At 40.3% G+C, this 21,753-nt stretch overlaps 2 protein-coding genes across 3 annotated transcripts; one reads left to right on the plus strand and one right to left on the minus strand.

Moving 5' to 3' along the window:
- Window positions 1-19: 19 nt before the first annotated feature.
- xrn2 (5'-3' exoribonuclease 2) lies at window positions 20-19,697 on the plus strand. 2 transcript variants are annotated; one of them, XM_079475148.1, is made up of 31 exons: window positions 20-277; window positions 894-1,021; window positions 1,105-1,216; window positions 1,318-1,429; window positions 1,552-1,610; window positions 1,896-1,985; window positions 2,078-2,150; window positions 2,249-2,299; window positions 2,433-2,590; window positions 2,670-2,744; window positions 3,007-3,140; window positions 3,231-3,288; window positions 3,648-3,755; window positions 3,861-3,905; window positions 4,701-4,844; window positions 4,951-4,992; window positions 5,178-5,272; window positions 5,660-5,795; window positions 6,605-6,712; window positions 6,838-6,927; window positions 8,029-8,101; window positions 8,316-8,399; window positions 8,510-8,607; window positions 8,779-8,858; window positions 8,968-9,024; window positions 9,989-10,057; window positions 10,142-10,270; window positions 12,019-12,173; window positions 17,052-17,112; window positions 18,533-18,671; window positions 18,790-19,697. In XM_079475148.1, exons 1-31 carry the CDS (start codon window positions 203-205, stop codon window positions 18,853-18,855), a joined length of 2,904 nt encoding a protein of 967 aa, XP_079331274.1. In that variant the 5' UTR covers window positions 20-202; the 3' UTR covers window positions 18,856-19,697. The 2 variants fall into 2 exon arrangements, with proteins under 2 accessions (XP_079331274.1, XP_079331275.1); XM_079475149.1 differs by lacking the exon at window positions 4,951-4,992 and having other exon boundaries at window positions 35-277.
- Window positions 19,698-20,055: 358 nt separating this feature from the next.
- nkx2.4b (NK2 homeobox 4b) lies at window positions 20,056-21,444 on the minus strand (the record flags this gene model as incomplete). Its single annotated transcript, XM_079474925.1, has 2 exons — window positions 20,056-20,621; window positions 21,108-21,444. 2 exons carry the CDS (start codon window positions 21,442-21,444, stop codon window positions 20,056-20,058), a joined length of 903 nt encoding a protein of 300 aa, XP_079331051.1.
- Between the last annotated feature and the right edge of the window lie 309 nt (window positions 21,445-21,753).

Here is a 21,753-nt window from a genome sequence, read left to right on the forward strand (position 1 = left end):
GTTAATCAAAAACAACGTTCCCATCAGCCATCGCGGCGCTGTGCGTAATTTCCGGACGACCCGGAAGTGGCAAGCTGTTTGGTATCGTACACGAGCGTCTGCGTACCGTGTGCTTGAACTCATTCAACTTTCTGCGTGTTTTCCTGTTTTTAATCGTTTTTAAAGTTGTTTTTCGCTTTGAAAGTGCGATATTTTACGGGAGATGGGAGTCCCCGCGTTTTTCCGTTGGTTGAGTCGGAAATATCCGTCAATAATCGTCCACTGTCTCGAGGAGAAGGTGAGACACTTATTTCCTCAGCAATTTTGTTTTAATTGATCTCGCAGTTAATACGTTTATACGTTTATTAATTTCATTAAAATCACTCTACTGCGAATATGTGGTATTTTTGTATATTTCTCTTTTTTAACTGTTCGTTTGTTTTAGTTCCGGTAAATTGAATTCATTGTTAAGTAAATGAGTAGCTGTGTGGCTTTGTCTTAACCCTTGAGAAATGCATTCATCTAGTAACAACATTCACACGAAGCACTAAACGAGCAGCTAAATATATAAATAAACACAAAAATTCAGTCAGATATTATAATAAATGAAACAGGGACTCGGCATCCTGACTAGAAGTGAGTCTTTAATGTAGTGTGAATGAATGCTGTGTGTGTAGATGACTAGGGTTTAGATATCAATGCCTAACACTGCTGTCTATGTAAGCATGTCTCCAGGTTTCTATATTGTATTTCCAAGCAAGTGATGTTTTTTATTTAGATAACAGATACAGATACACAAAGACGTGCTGCATAAAAAGTGCATTTTCTGATTGCGATGATGCTGGATTCTCTCTTTGTGAAAGCTCGAGAATGTTCCCTCCTAAATGATCTGTCATCTTATTTGTCGTTTTCAGGCTAAAGAGTACAATGGAATAAAAATTCCTGTGGATACCAGCAAACCCAACCCAAATGAAGTGGAGTTTGACAACTTGTATCTGGACATGAATGGAATCATTCACCCGTGCACACACCCGGAAGACAAGCGAGTCCCTCTAATGATTCACTTCATTAATGATATGAGATCGAAATGACATTAAATGTAAACATTTGTTTCCCGTCTTGCAGGCCAGCACCAAAAAACGAGGATGAAATGATGGTCGCCATTTTCGAATACATCGACAGGTTGTTTAACATCGTTCGACCTAGACGAGTTCTGTACATGGCCATCGATGGTGTGGTGTGTAACGTCTTTGACATCTAAACGTTTAAACTAAAAATATCGTTGCATGCAAACTAAAGTTGACACTTAGTGACTGTGTTTCTGTGAAATATTTCCAGGCTCCTCGTGCCAAAATGAACCAGCAGCGATCAAGACGTTTCCGGGCGTCTAAAGAAGGCGTGGAGCTCGTCGAAGAAAAAGAGAAAATACGAGAGGAAGTTATTCAGAGAGGTGACCTTTGGTTAAACAACGGAAAATTAGCTTCTGAATTAAAACTTTGCTTTAAGCGGTATCTTTAATGGTATCTGAAATGTTCATCTCAGTTGGATTGTCTCTTTCCTCTTTGTTTTTAGGTGGTTACCTGCCACCTGATGAGATAAAAGAGCGCTTTGACAGTAACTGTATCACCCCAGTAAGTGTGTCTGATAAGTCCAGTTTTATGTCTTCAGAGAGCGGCCTATTCAGTGCTCGCAAACAAACACATAATACGCAGCAATCCCCAACCTGATTTAAATTATCAGTATAGTTATATCTCGTCATGTCTTACCATTTCTAGAATACTTGCCGATATTAATGATTTGTTATTATTTTTATCTTTAACATCAGCTGTAAAATCCTTTTAATGCACAATACACACGTTCTGTTTCTTAATAAAACAATGGCTTTCAGCATCAAGATTTTTTATTTTTGTTCATAGGGCACAGAGTTTATGGATAATTTGGCCAAGTGTTTGCGATATTACGTTGCAGACAGACTGACCAATGACCCTGGATGGAGTAATATCACGGTAGGTGATACATCTCCTTGGTTCAGCTTATAAACTACTGGGGTTTTATTACTGTTGGACAGAAGAAAAATGAAAACGGATCTTTCCTGTAGGTGTTTCTGTCAGATGCCAGTGTACCCGGCGAAGGAGAACATAAGATTATGGATTACATCAGAAGACAGAGGGGTAAAGATGTGCAAACTCTTGTTGTTAAGAAATCGTGTCCTTTATACTGATTCAATATTCTTATTAACTTATGCGTTTGGTGTTTTTATCTCTTTCAGCTCAGCCGAACCATGACCCAAACACACATCACTGTCTCTGTGGAGCCGATGGTAACTTTTAAAATGTTGTAGGCAAACAAAAAAAAAGCATCGTATTAGTTTGGGAACAGACACTTAATAAAAAATCTGAAACTGATGAAGCACATCCAAAAATGGTAGTAAACAATCCTTTATTGTTCTCCAGCTGATTTGATTATGTTGGGTTTGGCGACCCATGAGCCCAACTTCACCATTATAAGAGAGGAATTTAAACCCAATAAACCCAGACCATGTGCCCTGTGTAACCAGATGGGCCACGAGATTAAAGACTGTCAGGGTCTGGCCCGAGAGAAACAGGGCGAGGTAAGAAAGAAACACCCTCTCATCCACTCTAAGCTCTGCCTCTGCAGTCTGTGACCCGATGTTGTGTTTTCGCTTTCAGCATGATGAATTTGCAGACACAATTCCAGTATCTGAGCAGGAGTTCATCTTCATCCGTTTGTCTGTGTTACGAGAGGTATTTTCTGTTCAATCTTGTGTGGTAGTTTATCTGTTGTCTGTTTATTATCCTGCTGTACTGTACTTTATCTTTGTGGTTACTGGATATATACTAATTATAAGTAATCTTTTATGAACATTAAATTTTTTGCAAGTTTAACAAGAAATTATTTGATCAATCTAATGATGTATATTAATATCATCTGTTGGATTCTAAAAAGACTTGGATTCAAAGTTTCAATCCTCAATAGAGCCGTCTAATATGTGCTGTTTCTCTGCAGTATCTGGAAAGGGAGTTGACAATGGCCAGCCTTCCATTCCCCTACGATTTCGAGCGGAGCGTCGACGACTGGGTGTTCATGTGCTTCTTCGTAGGAAATGACTTCCTGCCCCACTTACCGTCTCTTGAGATCAGGCACGCACACACAGACCACACTCATTCTCTTGTCGTTTCTGTGTGTTCTGCTTTCCATTCTGACTGTATCTTGTGTCTGTCTCTACACAGAGAGGGCGCCATCGATCGCCTGGTTGGCATTTACAAAGACGTTGTGCACAAAACTGGGGTGAATACTTGTGCCTGTATATTCATGCATTGTGTTTGTATGACATAATGAATCAGTCTGAAGCTGCAATAAATTTGAGAACACTTTTCACTGTAAAATCTTTTGTATATATATATATATATTAGGCTTTTTAAAGAATGCCAACGGTGGTCCATGGCAAAAAAAGCTTTTTGCCCTTTAATGACGTAGTTACAGACACTTACCAGCAGGAGCTGCGGGACCATTTTAACCAGCCGAATCTTGACCACATTCTTTTCTCAAAATCCAAAAATCAGATTATTTTCTATTTAACATCATGACAATCACATTATGAAATGACAAAAAGGCAGTTTTTACAGTCTGTTTTTAACTCTTTACAGGGCTACTTAACAGAGAACGGCTTTGTGAACCTGGAGCGGGTTGAGCTCATTATGCAGGCCGTCGGTGTGGCTGAGGACAACATCTTTAAAAAGCGTAAAGAAGACGAGGTCAGGCCTTATGTTATGTGAAGGGCTTTCATTGCTCACGATCATTTATAAAAATGTACAATAATGGAGTGCTGGGGGCTCATATTGAGTATTTATTTTTTACAGGAGGGTTTTAAACGGAGAATGAAGGAGAAGAAGAAACGGATGAAAGTATGTTCTTTTTTTCTTAATGAACTTTTAACGGGAAACAACATTGTGGGCTTTTCCAATGAAATGTTAACACTGCTCATCCTTAACTGCGAGTCGATGCTTTGCACAACGTCGTTTTATTCAGTCGACAGCAGTTGAATAGTTCGTATCTTCACCCCACACAAACGTAATGATCGCATGTGTGTTTCTAATTCGGCATTAATAATGCTGGAGGGTGTAACTATAGCCTTGTTTCTGTCTGATGTATTCATTCGTTGTCATTCAACAGTTTAGGCCACATGCTCACTTAGTAAAATTTTCACAATAATAGTAAAAGCATCAAAATAAAATAGATGGAAGGACACAAATGAACATTTAATTGTTTTATAACAATATAACATTTTGGCATCTTCAGTGCATTCACCCTATAAATAGTTTTACATTTTCATGCACGTTATTTTCTCGTGAGGTTTAACAAAGCAACATGTTGTCTAAGAGGTGTAAACATGTATTCTATATAAAATCTAGTTATAAAGAGCAATGTTTGTTTAGTTTGTTTAAACAAAAACTGCTACACGGAGACATTTAAGAGAATTTTAAAATCAAATCATTGATTGGACAGTGTTGTGGTCTCAAAAATAAAATGATCTTACTAACACTGTTTGAAAGATTTCATGTTCATCAATCACAAGAAAAATAATCATAGTACACATTTAATCAGCCGAAAAACAGTAGTGTTTAAAAAACAAGTGTCTGAATCCTGTGAAAGTGAACAAGCGGCATGTTTTTGGTGTTTAATCTGTAATCTCTTCTCAGGCGGATCAGGGTCCAGCGTTTGTTCCCTACGGTCAATTCGCACCTCAGGCTCTGGGTGGTCGCGGCAGATCGATGCCGGTGCAGAACGCTCGACAGTCAGCGTATGAGATGAGGATGCAGGGGAACAGAGACAACCGCAACCAGGTGCAGTGACATCTTCAGTTCTGCAGTGTCGTATTTTTCAGTCCTTTAGCTGCTTGCTCGTTTTATCCATTTGGTTTAAACCTTCAGCTGTTTGTGTGCTTTCTAGGAAGCAGCACAGTCTTTGAGGGCCATGATGAAAAATGGAAAGGCACGTAGTTTGCTTTCTTTTGCATTTGATTTGAAGTAGAACCAATAGCAGTTTCATGCTATTTTGCCATTTTGTGTTATCAAAACCCAATGAAAGTTTCTGTTATAAAAGTGCAAATAATAATACAAATGTTCAATATTGAGTCATTTGGATTTTTTTTAAATAAAAAATATTGTTTATTGCAGACCTCTGCCGGACCCAGCGATGACATGAACAGTCGTGGTGTGAAGCGAAAAGCAGATGGCAGCGACAGTGAACCAGAACCCGAAGATAACGTCAGGTAAAGACAAGCTCATGCTACACGACTGAACAACTTTGTCATCTGTTGTCTTGTTGTAGCAGCACACACATAAAACAACCAAAGCAAATGCACCAACTTCACTTCTGAATCGATTGGGTTCAATTGGTATTCGTGGAGGTTTCCCGTGCGTCCCTAATGAGATGCTGTAGGGGTTACACTGCACAGATGCTTCTCAGCCACGATTATGTGCGCAGAATTTCTAAAGCACGTCAAAACATCCTATGGTGGAGAATAAGTTTCTCTTTGCCTCTTAACGGAGCTGGAGTCACACGGGGCCCTTCTCAAAGGCGTGCATGTGCATAGACGTGAGCCCCGTTTCTGTTTAATGTATTCAGGGAAAGACAAACATAAATTTGTGTTTCGCAGGTTATGGGAGGAAGGTTGGAAACAGCGTTACTACAAAACTAAATTCGATGTGGACGAGACTGACGACGAGTTTCGGAAGAAAGTGGTGCAGTCGTACGTTGAAGGCCTGTGCTGGGTGCTCAGGTATTATTATCAGGTGAGTCACATGTACGCACACCTTTGAATGAGTTTTACGTTTGTAGGGCGCAAGTATGAACGTCATACACTGTTCTGATGAAAGCAAGCGACCCTGAATAATCTCTTTATCGTTAATCATTTCCGACAGCTTTGTGTTCTGTTTGCCGTGGTAATGCAGGTCTTGATCTTCCGCTTTAGATTCAGTCATTAGTCGTGTTCTCTTCAGTAGATCTCGGGCTGATTAGAGATCAGTGTAGAGGGATTTGTCCGCAGTAATTGCAGCTTTTTTTATGCACAGCCTGCGATCTCTCCGCGTGCTCTGCAGATAAGAGCGTCCCGTGGGGATGGGACTGATTCTCTCTGCTGTGTCAGGCGTGTTTCTTGCCTTCTGCTAGATATTCACGGAATGACACACACAAGCACGCTTGAATGATAGATGGAGGGGCATTGTTGTGAAGTGCGTGCGGGGGTCATATCTCGACGTGGCTGTTTATTTACCCACACGAGTGTTGTTTCTGTTTCAACTTTGACAGACGTAGAGACTTGATGTGTGCAAGAATTGTTTTACATTTAAAGATTGTTTATGTACTGTAGTTCAGAGATCTCCCAAGTCAAATCTCTCTTTAGGATTTTATTAAAGCATTTGGCCTCTAAACGGTCGGATATCTGTGTCATCTGGAGTGTAAACACTGCGTGGTAAATGTCACATTAAATGCCTAAATGTGACAGCTAATGGACATCTTCAAAATGACTTGGTCATTCAGTAATAGGTGTTTGTGAGGAATGACAGATGCTCTGAATGTGTCTCTTGTGTTTTTAATCTCGCAGGGATGTGCATCCTGGAAGTGGTATTTTCCCTTTCATTATGCCCCGTTCGCCTCTGACTTCAAAGAGATCAAGGGAGTGTTCACGGAGTTCGAGAAAGACACCAAACCGGTAATTTTACTACCGCTGGAGGACGCTACCTCTGCTCTGTTGATAGATCATAATAATACACAAATGTTTTGTTTATATGTTGACTGGTGATTTATCAGGGCTGTTTGCTCTTATTTCTTCCGTAGTTCAAGCCTTTGGAGCAGCTGATGGGAGTTTTTCCTGCAGCCAGCGGAAACTTTTTGCCGACAACATGGAGAGACCTGATGTCAAACCCTGTGCGTAACTGCTGTTATTAAATTTCTAATTAATTTAATGAATTGATGCAATTGGCATATTTGTTTTGGTGCATAAATATAAAATACATCATGTTCATGGACCGGGCAATACAGGTGAAAAATGTATCATCGATATAATGTTTCATATCATTCGATATCGGTAATAGATGATACATTTTAATCGCTTTTATTACGACCAGTAGAAAATGTGGACCACTTTATTAATCACATTTTCTCAATTTGAACTGAATATTTGTGAAGTAAGAGAGACAGCATCAGGTTCTTAGGTTACTGTCACTTAAAGAGCTAGTCCAACATAAGCCGAATCATGTGAACCTTGTGTGTTTTTGGCATAATCTTGTGTGCTTTTTACAGCTAAATAGCTAATGAGACGAAGAAATAGAACTTTGTTCTGTAGTGTTGGATGTGCGCGGCGTCCTCATATGTCAGAAGAAGTCTCTAAGTCAAAGCGTTATATCGAAGAAAGTTTAAATCGTTATTTATAAAGGTGCTTTGTCAATACACATCATTATTATTTTATCGCCTAGTTCAATGGGAAAAAGCGGTTTTCTTCACACACACATTTTAATGAACTCATTTAAAAGCTGTAATTGTAACACCCTCACACAGTGAAACGTCATAACCTGAAAGCAAAATATCATATCGAAGAATCATACTAATTTTTGTATAAAATCGAAACCTCTCTAGTGTCTCAATTCCAAGAATGCAACGAATGGACTTGTGTTCTTGTGGAGACCGCTCTTGAGAGGCAGCCTCGGAAGAACAAACTTGCATACGAGGCATCCTTGATATCGAGAACGCATGCGGGTACTTGTGTACTCTGTTTTTGAGTATTGTAACTGGACTGTGGTTATTGATGACGTAGAGCGAGAACGCATATTGAGAAACGGCCCCTGTGTGTGCTCTCAACTCATTGCCGTTGGCTTGAGCAACTCGTTATGTCTCACCCTAATTTCCTGTTTAAGAGGAAGTTACGTCAACATATTAAACCAAGCGACAGATTTATTTCAAGTCGCTTTAGTTAGTATTTTGTATCTGCATATGTTTTCCTCTTCTGATGGTCGTCTTTGTCTGTTACAGGAATCTTCCATCATTGACTTCTACCCTGATGACTTTGCCATCGATCTGAATGGAAAGAAATTCGCCTGGCAGGGTAACCAATCAACTTTACATCCTTAAAACAGCCCTGACTTATTCTTTTCTACTCTTTTTATCCTAAAAAGAATCTTAGCTTTGTTGAAGGTTATGAGAACTTTTTGCTATCCTTATGTTTTCCCAGTTGCGTCTCTTGTTTACCTCATTTGTAAGTCACAAATAAAGCGCCTGGTAAATGTTAAACGGCTCCATTCCTCTTGTTGTCTTTTCAGGTGTCGCCTTGTTGCCGTTTGTAGAGGAGCGGAGGTTGCGGGCAGCGTTAGATGATGTTTATCCAGATCTCACTGAAGAAGAAAGTAAGAGGAGACATACTTTGATCTGCAATGAACACATATTACTGAATATTAGAGTTCTCTGGAGGACATTTCTTTTGGTGGAGTGATCTGTAAACTGCTTGTTTTTTTAGATCGGAGGAACAGTTTGGGAAGTGATGTTGTGTTTGTGGGCAAATCCCACCCACTGTGTGACTTCATTCGGGAACTGTACCTTGCAGAATCTGATGAGGTACAGACAGATTTATATATTATTTAAAATGTATTTCTCTGTAAAACTATAATCGCGCAGACAAACACAAAAGACAAATAAAGCGTATCGTGTTGGAGCTCAGCTGTAGAGCACCTAAAGCTCTTATCCAAACTCTGTCTGTTTCTCCAATCGTCTTTTTTTTTTCTCAAGGTCACCGATATCCCTGCAGAACTTTGCCATGGAATCCAGGGTATATTAAATCTGGATGAAGACCCTATTCTACCAGATAAGTAAGGAGACAACAATTCGTATGTTTCTTGATTCGTTGTTGTGTTTTGCCGTGTCTGCGGAGACTCTTGAGACTAAAGCTGTGGCATCTATTCTGTGGTTTTTCCTCAGACCTGTGCAGTCGCCCATCCCGACGTTGAGAGACAACTCCAGCAACTCTGCCATTGGGTAAGAGTCACATTTACAACTTTCTGATGTGATGGGTAGGGCTGAAAGGATTCCTTGAGTAATTAAAATGTTACTGAGCAAAAAAAGCTTAATTTCATCCATTTAACTACAGTACACACGGAGCACTTCGTTTCCGCACGGACCATTGTTACTGTCGCACACAGTCTGCAAAACTTTGGACATGTTATATAAACACAGAAGACGCTGCAGAATAAATTACAGGAAAATATATCGTATTTTACTTTGTTTTAGTCCATTTTTTCTAAAAAGGAGACAAATTAGTTGTTCGTTTTAAGAGACCTGTCTTATTTTCTCTTGGATATTCAGTATAGCTTTTTAATAAAGTAATTATTATTCGAATACTCGATTAATCGACGGAATAATTGGTAGAATACTTTCTTACTAAAATAATCGATAGCAACAGCCCTAGTGATGGGTCAGATATGTTTTTTTATAAAATTAGATCACAAAATCCCAGGGGATTGCACATGCTTAGAAACAAAACTGTATAGTATAAAACAATGCAAGTCGCTTTGGATAAAAGCGTCTGCAAATGCATTAAGGTAATGTATAACTATATTATTAACAGCCTTTGGCTTACTTATATTTATAGTTTTGGTCAGTGTTTTCTAAAAAAAAATGTAATATCCTGGTTGTAGAGATGGACTATAGAGACTATTTTCAGGAAGTAAAACTGTATGTTTCTAGTTTCAGACCTTGTAACCTCGACCATGTGCTGCTTATATTTTCTGGTTTCTCATGCTGTTTGAACTTCTGAGATGTTCAATGAAACTCGGGATTTATGTAGTTAATGTAGATAGCTTTTTGAGATGAAAGAGAGAGAATTATTTTATTGTGTTTTTCTGCATACAGAACACAAGCCGCTTGGCTAGTCTGAATAACTAAACATCGTTCTTTAAGTTTGTTTACTAATGCTTAATACCTGCGCTGTCTGTTTTGTCAGGATCAAATTCAAGGATCCGCAGTATGAAGCCGGTTATATCTTCAGGGCTGTTGTGATGCCTGGTGCAAAGTAAGAACTGCATCTTATATCACAGACATTACTCCGGATAAACATATAATTCTAGTCTTTCATTGAACTTGTTTTTTATTTCAGAATCCCTCACAAGGTTTTGAAACCCGGAGACTGGGAACAGGGTAACCGTGGTCCATGGAGACCTCAACTCGGGTTTAACCCGAACCGCCAGCAAGCCCACCTGGACCAATCGGGATTCAGAAAGCTGAAGTAAGCTTTGAGTTCTTCTTTCTCTAATACAATCAGGCTGGAAATTTGCATTTTATTGTTGGTGAAGCGTAGAATGATAAAGGAAATGTTAAATTAGTCCAATAGTTGTCATGAAAGCGGCTGATTAAACATCTGGTGAATGATAAGAGAGAAATTATGCACGGTGTTCAGGAAAGGAGATGTGTGCAGATTAATGCCCACCATAGACCTAATTTCTTAATGAAAGCTGTTATCGGCTTTTATCTTGGGGAGCAGACAGGTGTTGGTAGACTAAAAAGGCAGTTAACCGAAGTTGAAATAAGTTAACGTTTACATTTAGTCATTTAACAGATGTTTTTTTCTAAAGCGACTTACAGAGAGTTCAGGGAGCAATAAGCGATATGTCATACAGGAGCAATAATACAATAGGAGCTAATACAAGGTTCCTAGTTTCAACAAAAGCCAGAACAATAACAAAACAGTTCCACCAGGAAGAAGTTGTGAAGTAGAATGAGCGTGCAATTGATTTCCTGCCTTTTTGAGACTGCAATATTGGATGCCGCTTGTTTGCTGAACGCAGGGTTCTTGATGGGGTGTAGAAGGGTGTGAAAGTATGCTGGGGCTTGAACAAAGAAGTTGTGCCGCATGCTCAGGGAGATAGGGTCTAACCATTCTAATGTTAAATATGGCATATCGGCATGAGCGCATTGTCTTTGCAATGTGATCATTGAAGCTGTTCATCAAATATGACTCCTAGGTTATAGAGTGGTTGTGGTTTTGCCAATTTGGATGGTGAGGTCGCACTGTGGGGTGTGCCGGAAATACGAGTAGTTCTGTCTTGGCAGGGTTCAGCTGTAGGTGATGCTCTTTCATCCAAGATGTCATCTAGGCAGGCTGTTATGCGAGCTGCTACAGTGGTATCGTCTGGGTAAAATGAGATGCGATCTGGGTGTGGTCAGCATAACAATGATAGGAGAAGCCATGTGGCCATATAATGGGACCCAAGGATGTTGTGTAGATGGAGAAAAGCAGCGGTCCGAGCACCGATCCCTGAGGGACCCCAGTGATCATGTGGTGAGCAGTGGAAAGCGAGCCCCTCCATGACACCCTGAAGGATCTGCCGGAGAGGTAGGATATGAACCTGCCGAGATGAGTACCTGAGACGCCTTGAGATGACAGGGTTGCTACCAGGTGATTGACCGTGTCGAACGCTGCCGATAAGTCTAGAAGAATCAGGACTGAGGATTTAGAGTGCTTCTGTGACCAATAGCAGTCACAGTTGAGTGGTTTGTTTAAGCCGGACTACTTGTTATCCAGTAGTTTGTTCCGGGATAGGAAGGAAGACACCTGGTTGAAAACTGCCGCAACTGTTTTAGCAGTAATTGGGAGGAGAGAGATGGGTAACTGTCTGTTGTAGAGGGGTCCAATGTGTGTTTAAGCAGGGGCGTGAACTGGGCCTGTTTGAATGTGGATGGAAACGAGCCGGTGAGCAGGGAGGTGTGTGAGTGTGCTGGATATCGCCTGTAGGAGATGGGAGGGGATTGCGTCAAGGTGACAGGTTGTGGGGTGGCTGGCGAGAAGTCTGGTGACTTCAGTGTCAGTCAGTGGGTCGAAATAGGATAGTTCAATATTTGAGGTGAGGGTAGTGTATACCGAGGTACATGTTTATTGTTTGAATTGTTTGCTGATGGTTAACTGAACAAAACTTGACTGCTGACTGTTTTAAAGTGTTTAATGGGTTTGCTTAAGTTTGTATTTTTTGTTTCCAGTCACCATGTGGGCAGAGGTCAAGGGCCCGGTCAGTTTGGATCCGGAGGACCTCGCGGGGGTCATCGTGGGGGTGGGCAGTACAGCAATGCCCCGCCCCCCAGAAACTATCAAGGAAACTACGGTTCATCACAGAGAGGCAATTACTCCTCCCAATGTAAGTTTTACACTTTTCGCAGACCTATATTGTTTTTTATTACCCACCCTGGCTATAAAAATTCAGTGTGTCACGATTTGTGTGTGGACATTAATGATGTCTTGATGAGGTCATGGCAATAAGGTTGATCTCCAAATACTGGACAGTGAATCTGTATTTTTGCGATTGCTCTTCGGAGTAATCAGGTCAGCCTGTTATTCTTGATTTTAAATAGCTCTTTTTTACATTTACATTTAGGCATTTGGCAGACGCTTTTATCCAAAGCGACTTGCATAGCATTATTCTATACATTTATACATGGGTATCTGCAATCCCCCGGGATCGAACCTACAGCCTTGCGTTGTTAACGCAATGCTCTTACCAGTGAGCTACAGGAAAGCTGTACCTGCTTTCATGTAATACGGTGTTGTGTTGGTCTAGGCCCATCTCTCTGTTTACTTCAGTAGTTTGGTGACAGAGAGATCGGAGTCAGTAAATCGAGCAGCTGTCCACAGACGTGCGTTCTCCTCCGCGCTGCTCTCCACGCTCACTTTGATGTGCCAATTTGCAAGTTGATGAATAATCTCATCTGTGGGCGAGTGGAGCCGCCCTACAGCCACTTGATGCAAATGGAGGTTCGGGGTTGGCGTTGATCACAGCGGCTCTTCACTGGCCCGTGCGCTGCAGCCCGACACTGAAGCCTCCAATTAAACGTACAGCCCACTAACCGTCCCGAACGGGCCTGCCGTTTCTTTGAATGAGGCAATCAAAGAAAATATTCAGGAGTTTTTGAAACCGTAATTCACCAATTTCGAGATAATGTCTGAGGTTTCATTTGCATTTTTATCCTCACGGTTGTGTAAAGAGCTAAAATTATCAGTTTCTTTAAGATGGTAATAATACTGCTTGTTTCGCTTCTGTTGGTTTACGAAGTTGAAGCAAAAGTTCGTCTCAAAATTGTGTTATTTGTTACTCACCCACATGAAGGTCAACATGTTTTAAGGCCTCCCTGTATCTTTCGGAACACACATAAAGATATTGTACGGACATCCGAGATATTTCCAGGCCTCATAGACATCATGGTAATAGTTTGTCGAGGTCCAGAAAAGTACTAAAGACATCATTAAATTGGTCCATCTGCTCATAGTGACTCAATAGAATTGTTTTGAAGCTACAATACTTTGTACGCAAAATAACGACTTTATTAGATATATTCTTTTCTGTCATGTCAGTCTTTGGTGATGCGCATTCGGTGGTGACTGATAACCCAGAAGCACAACTCTGTTTACAAGCAGACGCACGCTTTTTATAAGCTGATCTTTGCAAAATGTCTGATGATTTTGATATTGAGGAAGACTTGCACCGTACGAACCGAATGCGCATGTGTGGAAGTGCTCGTGAACGCGAGTGACAATAAAGAGGAGAATATATCGATTAAACTCCATATTTTGGTTTGTTTTTCGCACAAAGTTATTGTCGTCATGTGGGTGAGTAAAAAATAACACTATTCTAATTTTGAGATCAACTCATTGTAGTTTCTGTGAAACTTAAAAGAAAATGTATGTTGTTCTTTTATAAACGATCTATGATGTTTAAAGCCAGATTCAAATTGTCATAAGAGTATCAATATGTTTCCCCCAAAAACACTCTTGAACCAGCCAACTCTTATTTTGCATGAAATTTTGTTTATATCTTTTTTAACGAATTGATTGATGGCTAATTTGAAAGAATTTGTCCGATCTTGTTTGAACTTTTGTTTTGGGGTGGACCTTCATGCTTGTTTTGTTTTTTAAACAATCGTACGTTTTTCTACAATTCACATCGTACATTTGAAATTTAGTTCAAAATATTGACGTGGCCCTGCGACGTCAGGTTGGGATATGTTCAATGAGGTAACTTTAATATGTTTTCTTCGCAAAACTTTCCATTAGCTGATGAATCCCACATACATTTAAGCAAATTGTTGGTCAATTCCTACGAGTTCGGAAGTCAATTTCGTGAAAATTTCAATTTTCATAACCAATTCGTAAATCAATTTGTTCTGTTTTGATTTTTTTCGGACACTTTCATTCTAGAACAAGTTAACACTACAAAGGTTCTCTCATTTCATGTTTTTACATTGATAGTACTTCGAGTATTGAATGATGTGGTTGTATTTGTTTTAAACAGGTTTTTCCGTACAGTTCAGAGGTTGTTTATTGTAAATAATGGTAACTTGTGCCCTCTGTCATCAGTGATGTCTGTGGTCGGCGGGGTGTCAAATCCTCATTAACTTTCTCGAGCTCACCGTCTCTCTCTCTTTGCCTCCTGCGGTGCGAGATCAATGCGGAGCTCCGGAGATGCGCTAAACTCTTTTGTTAACTCTAATCAAAACAGCTGGCTGTAAAGGACCGAATGGTATATTACAGTCTTAAGGTCTTCATTCTTTGGTTATTGATAAGCTGTGTTGTTGAGGTCCATTACAGACTCATTACAGAGTTCCGGGTCCATCTGTGTGTGCGTGTCAGTGCTGGGCGAGGACGTAATCCCTGAGTTAAGCTAATAAGAACGGCATTTGCTGTTGTGTTTTAATGCGTAATCCTATTTGGGCTTTGTGTCAACTGGCTTTAACGTCCCGACATTCAGTGTGTGGACAGTGGCCGGTGTTTATTAAGAGGTGAATGAATTGGCTGTAATTTCTTCTTTGGTTTGGCGGGATGAATTAGAGACTGATAATGGGGGTGTAAGTGGGTGGTCCGGCCGGTCTTTCTCTCTCCGGTCATTAGATCACGTACTGAGGTGTTTATTGGGTGCAGAATTAAATGTCTGCTGCATCTGACAGCATCTGTTGCGTAATGTCCGTTACAGCGGAAAATAATTTGATAGAGGTCTATGGCATCTAAATACAGGCAGTATACACTCAAAAATGATTGTTGTGAAGCTTTCGTTCATGACCGGTGTATATGATGATGTGTGAATTTGTTTACCTTTTTGTCCAGTTTCTTTAGAGAGATGCCAAAGGACAAGTTATTGCGATTATAAAAATGTTTTAGTCATACAACGGAAATAAAAGCTTGTTTATTTTAGCCTCTTTAGCGTGCACTTGCCATAAATGCATTTTAAAACTAGGATTACACTATATATTTAAATATCTAAATGTGCTTATCGCAACAGGTCGAATTTATGTGCTCGGATAGTAAAACGTGGCTGTTTATTCTCAGAAATTGTAGTGATGCTTATTTTACTCGGAAGAAATGTAATCTTAGTATTTATTTTACAAATTTAAAGTGTTACCATATCACGTTGTTTAACACAATAATGTGCGTTTTCAAAATCGGGTAGCCGTATTGCAAATGCAAGTGTTGATATATTTTTCATTGCGAGTAGCCGTACAAAACGATTTTCTGTCATAATTAAGTCCGTGCAATGTCAACATGATTGTAATATCACAAATGTGCATATTGCAGTATGTGTACCGCAATGGTTTGCAACAACATTACAAGATTTGATGTACTTTGACCGTAAAACATGGCTGTTCACTTTCAGAAGTCGTATTGATGCTTTTATTCCCAGAAAGTATGTTGATTTTATCATTTCCATTTTAGGTCCTTAAAGCATTATCTGCGATTCGCAGTATTTTGGAGTCGCAAGTTTGAATGATTTTACACTTTGGGGAAACGTTTCTAAATGATTTTCTGTGATAATTGCATCTGTCACACAAGTCTTAACTCGTATTGAACCCAAAACGTTTCTTTCAAAGCTGCGAAATCCCATCGGCTCCCAAATGCCGAATCATTATTTTTCTTCTCGTAATGTCTTCACCTTCAAGCCCACATTTGTAAATGACAGCTTTTTCTTTTCGGCCGAAGTTCTCGTCTTTGTCCCCCCCTCTTCTCCGCTCCAGCCCCTACAAAACAAACAGCTTGGGCCCTGCAGCTGGTGATCACCTTGGCAACGTTGGATTGGAAAGAAGCTGCTTGCTACTTTTTTTAAAGTCTGTCTTTGTGAAGGACCTGCAGCGCTGGAACCTAGAGCACTTGAGCTCGCCACAGCGCCGGCTGATGAATGCTTGTTTCATTTAGCACGGCAAGAAATGCAAATGTGCTACTTTTGACATCCCCCCCTTCCATTCTCTCTCTCAGCTCTAAATCCTGTTCATATTACTGAACAACACAATTCAGTTCATCTCACAAACCTGCGTTCCCTACAGTGAGACGCAGATACAAATTGGGTCAATGAATTGCGTTTCGTTTATTTTGGAGACCATTTGTCTCGCTTGCAAGAATGCGCTTCTTTAAAGGGATATTTCACCCAGAAATGTATGTCTGTCATCATTTACTCACCTTCGAGTTGTTCCAAATCTGTATACATTTCTTTGTTCTGATAAACACAGGGAAGGATTTTGGCAAGAATGCTTCGAACCAGACCGATTTTGCCTCCCATTGTAGGGGAAAATGCAATGGTAAAAAGTGCATCAGAGCTGTTTGTTTTGACATTCTTCAAAATGTCTTTGTGTTGAACAGAACTAAGAAAACAATTTCTTAGGAACTTTGGAGTTGAGAATTTTTTATTTAAAAGCAAGATTTATAGATTCTAGTCTTCTAGATTTGATTTCCATGATGTTTTGAGATGCAACCAGAGCATCCTTGTCCGGTGGTTAAGTTGTTTTGGGGTTGTTTCTGTGGCCAAACAGGCTTTATTTAGTCATTAGGTCTTGGGAGTTTTGCTTTATCTTCCACCCAGTAAACGTGTCTCTCCTCAAGCCGTGCTTCATATCGTTCACATCTCTAGCACAAACATGGCACGAGTCGCATGTTAAACTTTAAAATCGTATGGTTTGGAATGCGTTTACAATCTTATTCTGATATCAAAAAACACTGCGTCCGCTTCTAACTCATTTGTCTTTTTTACTTTCTTTAGATTCCAGTCAGTCCGGAATGAGTCAACCACCAAGACAAGCAAACCCATCACAATATTCCTGGTAAGACTGAGCATGTTAGTTCCTCTTCGTGTGTAGATTGTCAATTTTCCGCTTTAAATGTCTGAAACATGCATACATGGACACGTGAACGATTATAAGGAACTTCCAGTCGATTAACGACAACGTCACCTTTCTACCTCTCTGTCCGGAGTCGGATACATGTTTCTGATGTTCTTCATGTGGGGGGCCGGACTGGATTGAGTTTGTGTGCAAACCAAACAAATGTTCTCTTAAAGAGTTCTGCGGGGCTTAATGAGGCAGCACTAATGCTGTTGGGCTTCAGTTTTTCTTGTGTACAGGGGCCACCGGGGGCCGCACAGACCCGCCATTGATTCTGGCTCCAGACCACTTCAGAGACTAATCAGCTTCTTTTGGTTCAAGTTTTCAGGCCCGGGAGCCCATTGTGGCCCTGTGTCACCTTAGGTCAGTAGTTATTAGAGCCCAGTTTCTTTAACCGATCAGGAGCGGCTGAATGAAACGCACAAGGAACCAGAAGGATTACGGATTCCTCAGGAAGATTGTGACCTGTTTCAGTAATGAGGGATGCTGATCTGTCCGGCTCTCTCGTCTTTCTAAACCCACAGATGTTAGGAAGGTGACCTGCTTCATAGCCAAGCACGTGATGGGGCGTGAAACTCCTAGACAAACGCTGGAACTAACTGCTTTTGTTCCTGAAAAATATATCTTGCTGCTTTGTCTACTTAATTTGATTCTTGTTTCATATCCATCGGGGTTCCATGAAACATGTCATGTACAAAGTTATTAAATCTTAAGTTGTATTGTGGACTTTTTTTATGGTTATATGGATAGTTTGCCCAAATGATTTTCACATTAATGTTGTTTAAAACTTATACTTGTTTCAATTTTTAATTTATTTATTAAGTTGGACACAAAACGACATATTTTGAGATGTCTCCTTGGTTTTGTGTCCATACATTGGAAGTCAATGGCGGCCAATGTTATTTGGTTGCAAACGTTATTAAAAATGATGTTATAATTGCTACCAATGTTTCCTCATCTGTGAGTCGCTTTGGATAAAAGCGTCTGCTAAATGTAAAATATATTGTTGGTGTTCTGCAGAAGAAAGTCACGCAGGGTTAAAATGGCATGCATATATTCTAAAATAATTTTCCTTTTGGGTGAACTTTCTACTTGATAGATTTTTCAGATGTTTCATTATTATTTTGCTCCTTCTAAATAATATCCGGTAATGCATTTCCGTCACTTTTAATGTATTAGTGAAAGTACGTAAACAAAAAATTTTAATTGCACTGTTTATTTATTTGAAAACTGTCCAGTGCACAATCCTGTTCGGAATATAGATCCACCTCACATTTTAAATGCAGGTGACATCCGAAGACGTTCCTTAAGCGAGACGTCTCTGGCGTGTTTGTCAGTAATATTTGATCTGATCTCGCAGGAATCAGCAGGGTGCTCATGGATGGAATCGATCCGTGCAGTCTCAGCCCGCTGCCTACCAACAGAACCAACAGAGGGGCCGGGGAGGCTGGAGGCCCCCCCACAATCAACAGGGCAACATGAGAGGTGGACCAAAGCAGGTCTGACAACCTTCGCGCTTTTTATTCTACTCACCTGTGATTCTTAATTTGTGAGCGTTGTGTTTTTTGGATTCGAAGGAAAATATGTGTGGCTCACGGAGGCCTTTTTTCGTTTCAGGGGGATAATTCTGGACGGGGTTACTCTTTACCTCCACCATCCAGACGTTACAACTGGAACCCTTAACCTCCTCTGAGGCGCTTCGGAGACTTTTTTTTATTAAAGCAACATTGTCTTTTTTGGGCTCATGATTTGTAAAGTTTATCTTGTTTTACTGACATTAATTGTTCTTATGTACTGATTTTTAAGAAAATGCCTGTAATACACATGAGATACAAGCCTTTGTGTGATGTCTTTACTGTGAGAAACTCATTCAGATCTGGGGTTTAAATCATTAGATCTTTTTATAAACTCTTAATTCATAGCTGTGGCCTGCCAGGCCACTTTTAGTATTTTAATGTTGAGTTGAATATTCATTGCATACTCCGTGTCAATTATAGATGCAGATCGACATTTTGAGTCTGATTTAAAATGAGTCTTGAATTCATTTAGATCAAGTGATAATGGAGTTGAATGGAATGTAGGAGAGCTACAGTCCAAGCAATTACGTGTGGATCGTATTTTAGATGCAATTATTTCATTGGAATCAAGTAAAATAAGATGTAATTGAGAAACGAAAAAATAAAGGTCATTGCAGGCTTGCATTATATTTTTTAAAACATCAGAATAACCCAGGAAACAAACGTTTTTTTTTGTTTGTTATAATGTTAAGATTTAGGGTGCCACAAAATTTCAATTCAATGTTTGATGTTACATTTAAATCGAATACAAGGAAATTATATTAAGCAAACATATAAAATTGTGTTTTGCCCATCCACTGTGTTTTTAAATGTTCTACACTCTTATTCGTTGCTGTTTTTATCTTAAAAGGTTTTGTATTTGGCCTGTCACTCGAAATAATTTCGTTTTACTCTGTGTCCAACTTGTGAGAAATAAAAAAAAAAGCTTTTGCACTTAAATTGATTTATTGTCAGATTCGCATGAGCTGCATATCTCGTATATTTGTAGCATTCATAATTTTTCCTTTCAAACCTACAAAAGACTTGAAGAAAACATTCCTCGTCCAGTGTTAGATATTTATACACAACATTTGTTCATCTACAGCTCGTATTTTACAAAGCAACAGAACTGATTTTTGATTATTCGCATCACACTATAGTCTAGTCTTCAGTACTCATCCGTATGAAGATTTTCATTCAATTATGATTAAGTCACACAATCCAGATAATCACATGAGGGCGAGACCCTTGCATCAGACGAGTGCTGTTTAAAAACGATTTAAAAAAGCAGTGTCTTTGTAGAAATCAAGCGTGAAGTTCAGCAATATCACCATGTTCGGCCGTACAGCAGGTTGGAGCTCACCATGTTGCTGGTGTACTCCATGAGCGCAGCGTCAGTCTGAGAGAGGCTGTTCATGAGAGGAGGACTCGGGGACATTTCTTCCAGGTCATCAGGTGAAGCTAAAGTCTCATGGACCTGCTGATGGACCGGCGTCGGTGTATTGGACCCGTTCTGACACGGTTTACCGTCTTTAACCAACACGGGCACCGCGATGCGCCTCGGCGACTGTTGCGCGCAAATGTTCCCGCTGTCCGGCTGCTGGGAAGCTTTGTCCTTCGCCTGTCGTTTCATTTTGTACCTGTGGTTCTGGAACCAGATCTTCACCTGGGTCGGTGTCAGGTGAATCATGCTGGCCAAATGTTCCCTCTCCGGAGCAGACAGATATTTCTGCTGCTTAAATCGCCGCTCCAGTTCGTACACCTGCGCTTGGGAGAAGAGGACGCGCCGTTTCCTTCGGGGCGCGGCGTGTAAAGTCACCATAGATTTAGTCGCATCCATGCCCGGTATTGTTCCCATGTTCATGCCTGCCGAGTGGCCCATAAATCTGGAAACTTAAGAAAAAAGAACGCAAATAACTTTTGATGATGTTAATGCGTTATGGAATTATTATAATTCAGTCAAATGTGGTTTGCATCCTTGAGCAGTGTGAGGCCAAATAGCACGTATATGCAAAAAAACATTCACTACTTATTGTAGGCCTACTCCTATTATTTACCCATTAAAGTAGCTACAATTTAATATCTTCCGCACCGTTTAAACCTGCAATAATACAGGTTTAAAGCAGCTCACAATTGTTATGTTAGAAACATGACAGTTTCCCATGCAGTATGTAAACAGATAATTTGTATTTAATTGTTACGAAAAAAAAATAGAGTAGGAGAAATATATATTAATTTTATTTCCAAAATCTGAACAATATAACGCCTTTTCATTGTGTATAGTGTTGCGTTTCTAAAGATATAGGCAACAGCGACTAGCTTTAGTTAAATTAAAATGTCAAATATCAAATTAAAAACAAAAATCATTGTTTTGCTCACTTGTTGGATATCTTGGCTCCGGGTTCGAGCCGTACCAGGCCGTCGCCGTTGCGCCGTTCCTTACGCTGTCCTGGTACGAAGGCAGGTCTCCCATAGTGCCAATAGTCCCGTTGCAGTAGCCTCCCATTGCCGTGTACTGAGAGTGAGGCATGTGATAGGCGTTATGGCTCATGTTGTGCTGCTGCAGGTTTGCTTGAGACACCTGAGTCTGTCTGTAGAGAGGAGACACCAGGCTCGCGGTGCTCTCCATGGCTGCAAACTTCTTAAAGGTCTCCTCGATCGGGCTCAAAATATCGGTCACTGAGAAAGGAGTTGAATGTTTGGGGCTCAAGGACATGGTTCAGCTCGCAACTGATTTTGTTGAAGCTGCCACAAGCCCGTGGATGTGCGCGCAACCGCCAGACGCCAAATGTCCACCGTGCGTAAGAGCGCTCTCTGAGTTTCTGACGCTCTTATTTCTGCCTTATTCTTGACTGACTGTAGATTTACGACAAACACGAGGGGCGGAGCGACGTGCCAAGCGAGCCATTGACATCCCAGTAGAGTAATTGAAGAAAATACGCACGAACCAAAAGATAACGAAAGAATGCCATCGGAACGCTTGTGCTTATGAATTTGTATCATTTTGAGCTTCAAAGTGGAGTCA

The sequence above is a fragment of the Barbatula barbatula genome (genome assembly GCF_947034865.1).
Source record: "Barbatula barbatula genome assembly, chromosome: 15".
Lineage (NCBI taxonomy): Eukaryota > Metazoa > Chordata > Actinopteri > Cypriniformes > Nemacheilidae > Barbatula > Barbatula barbatula.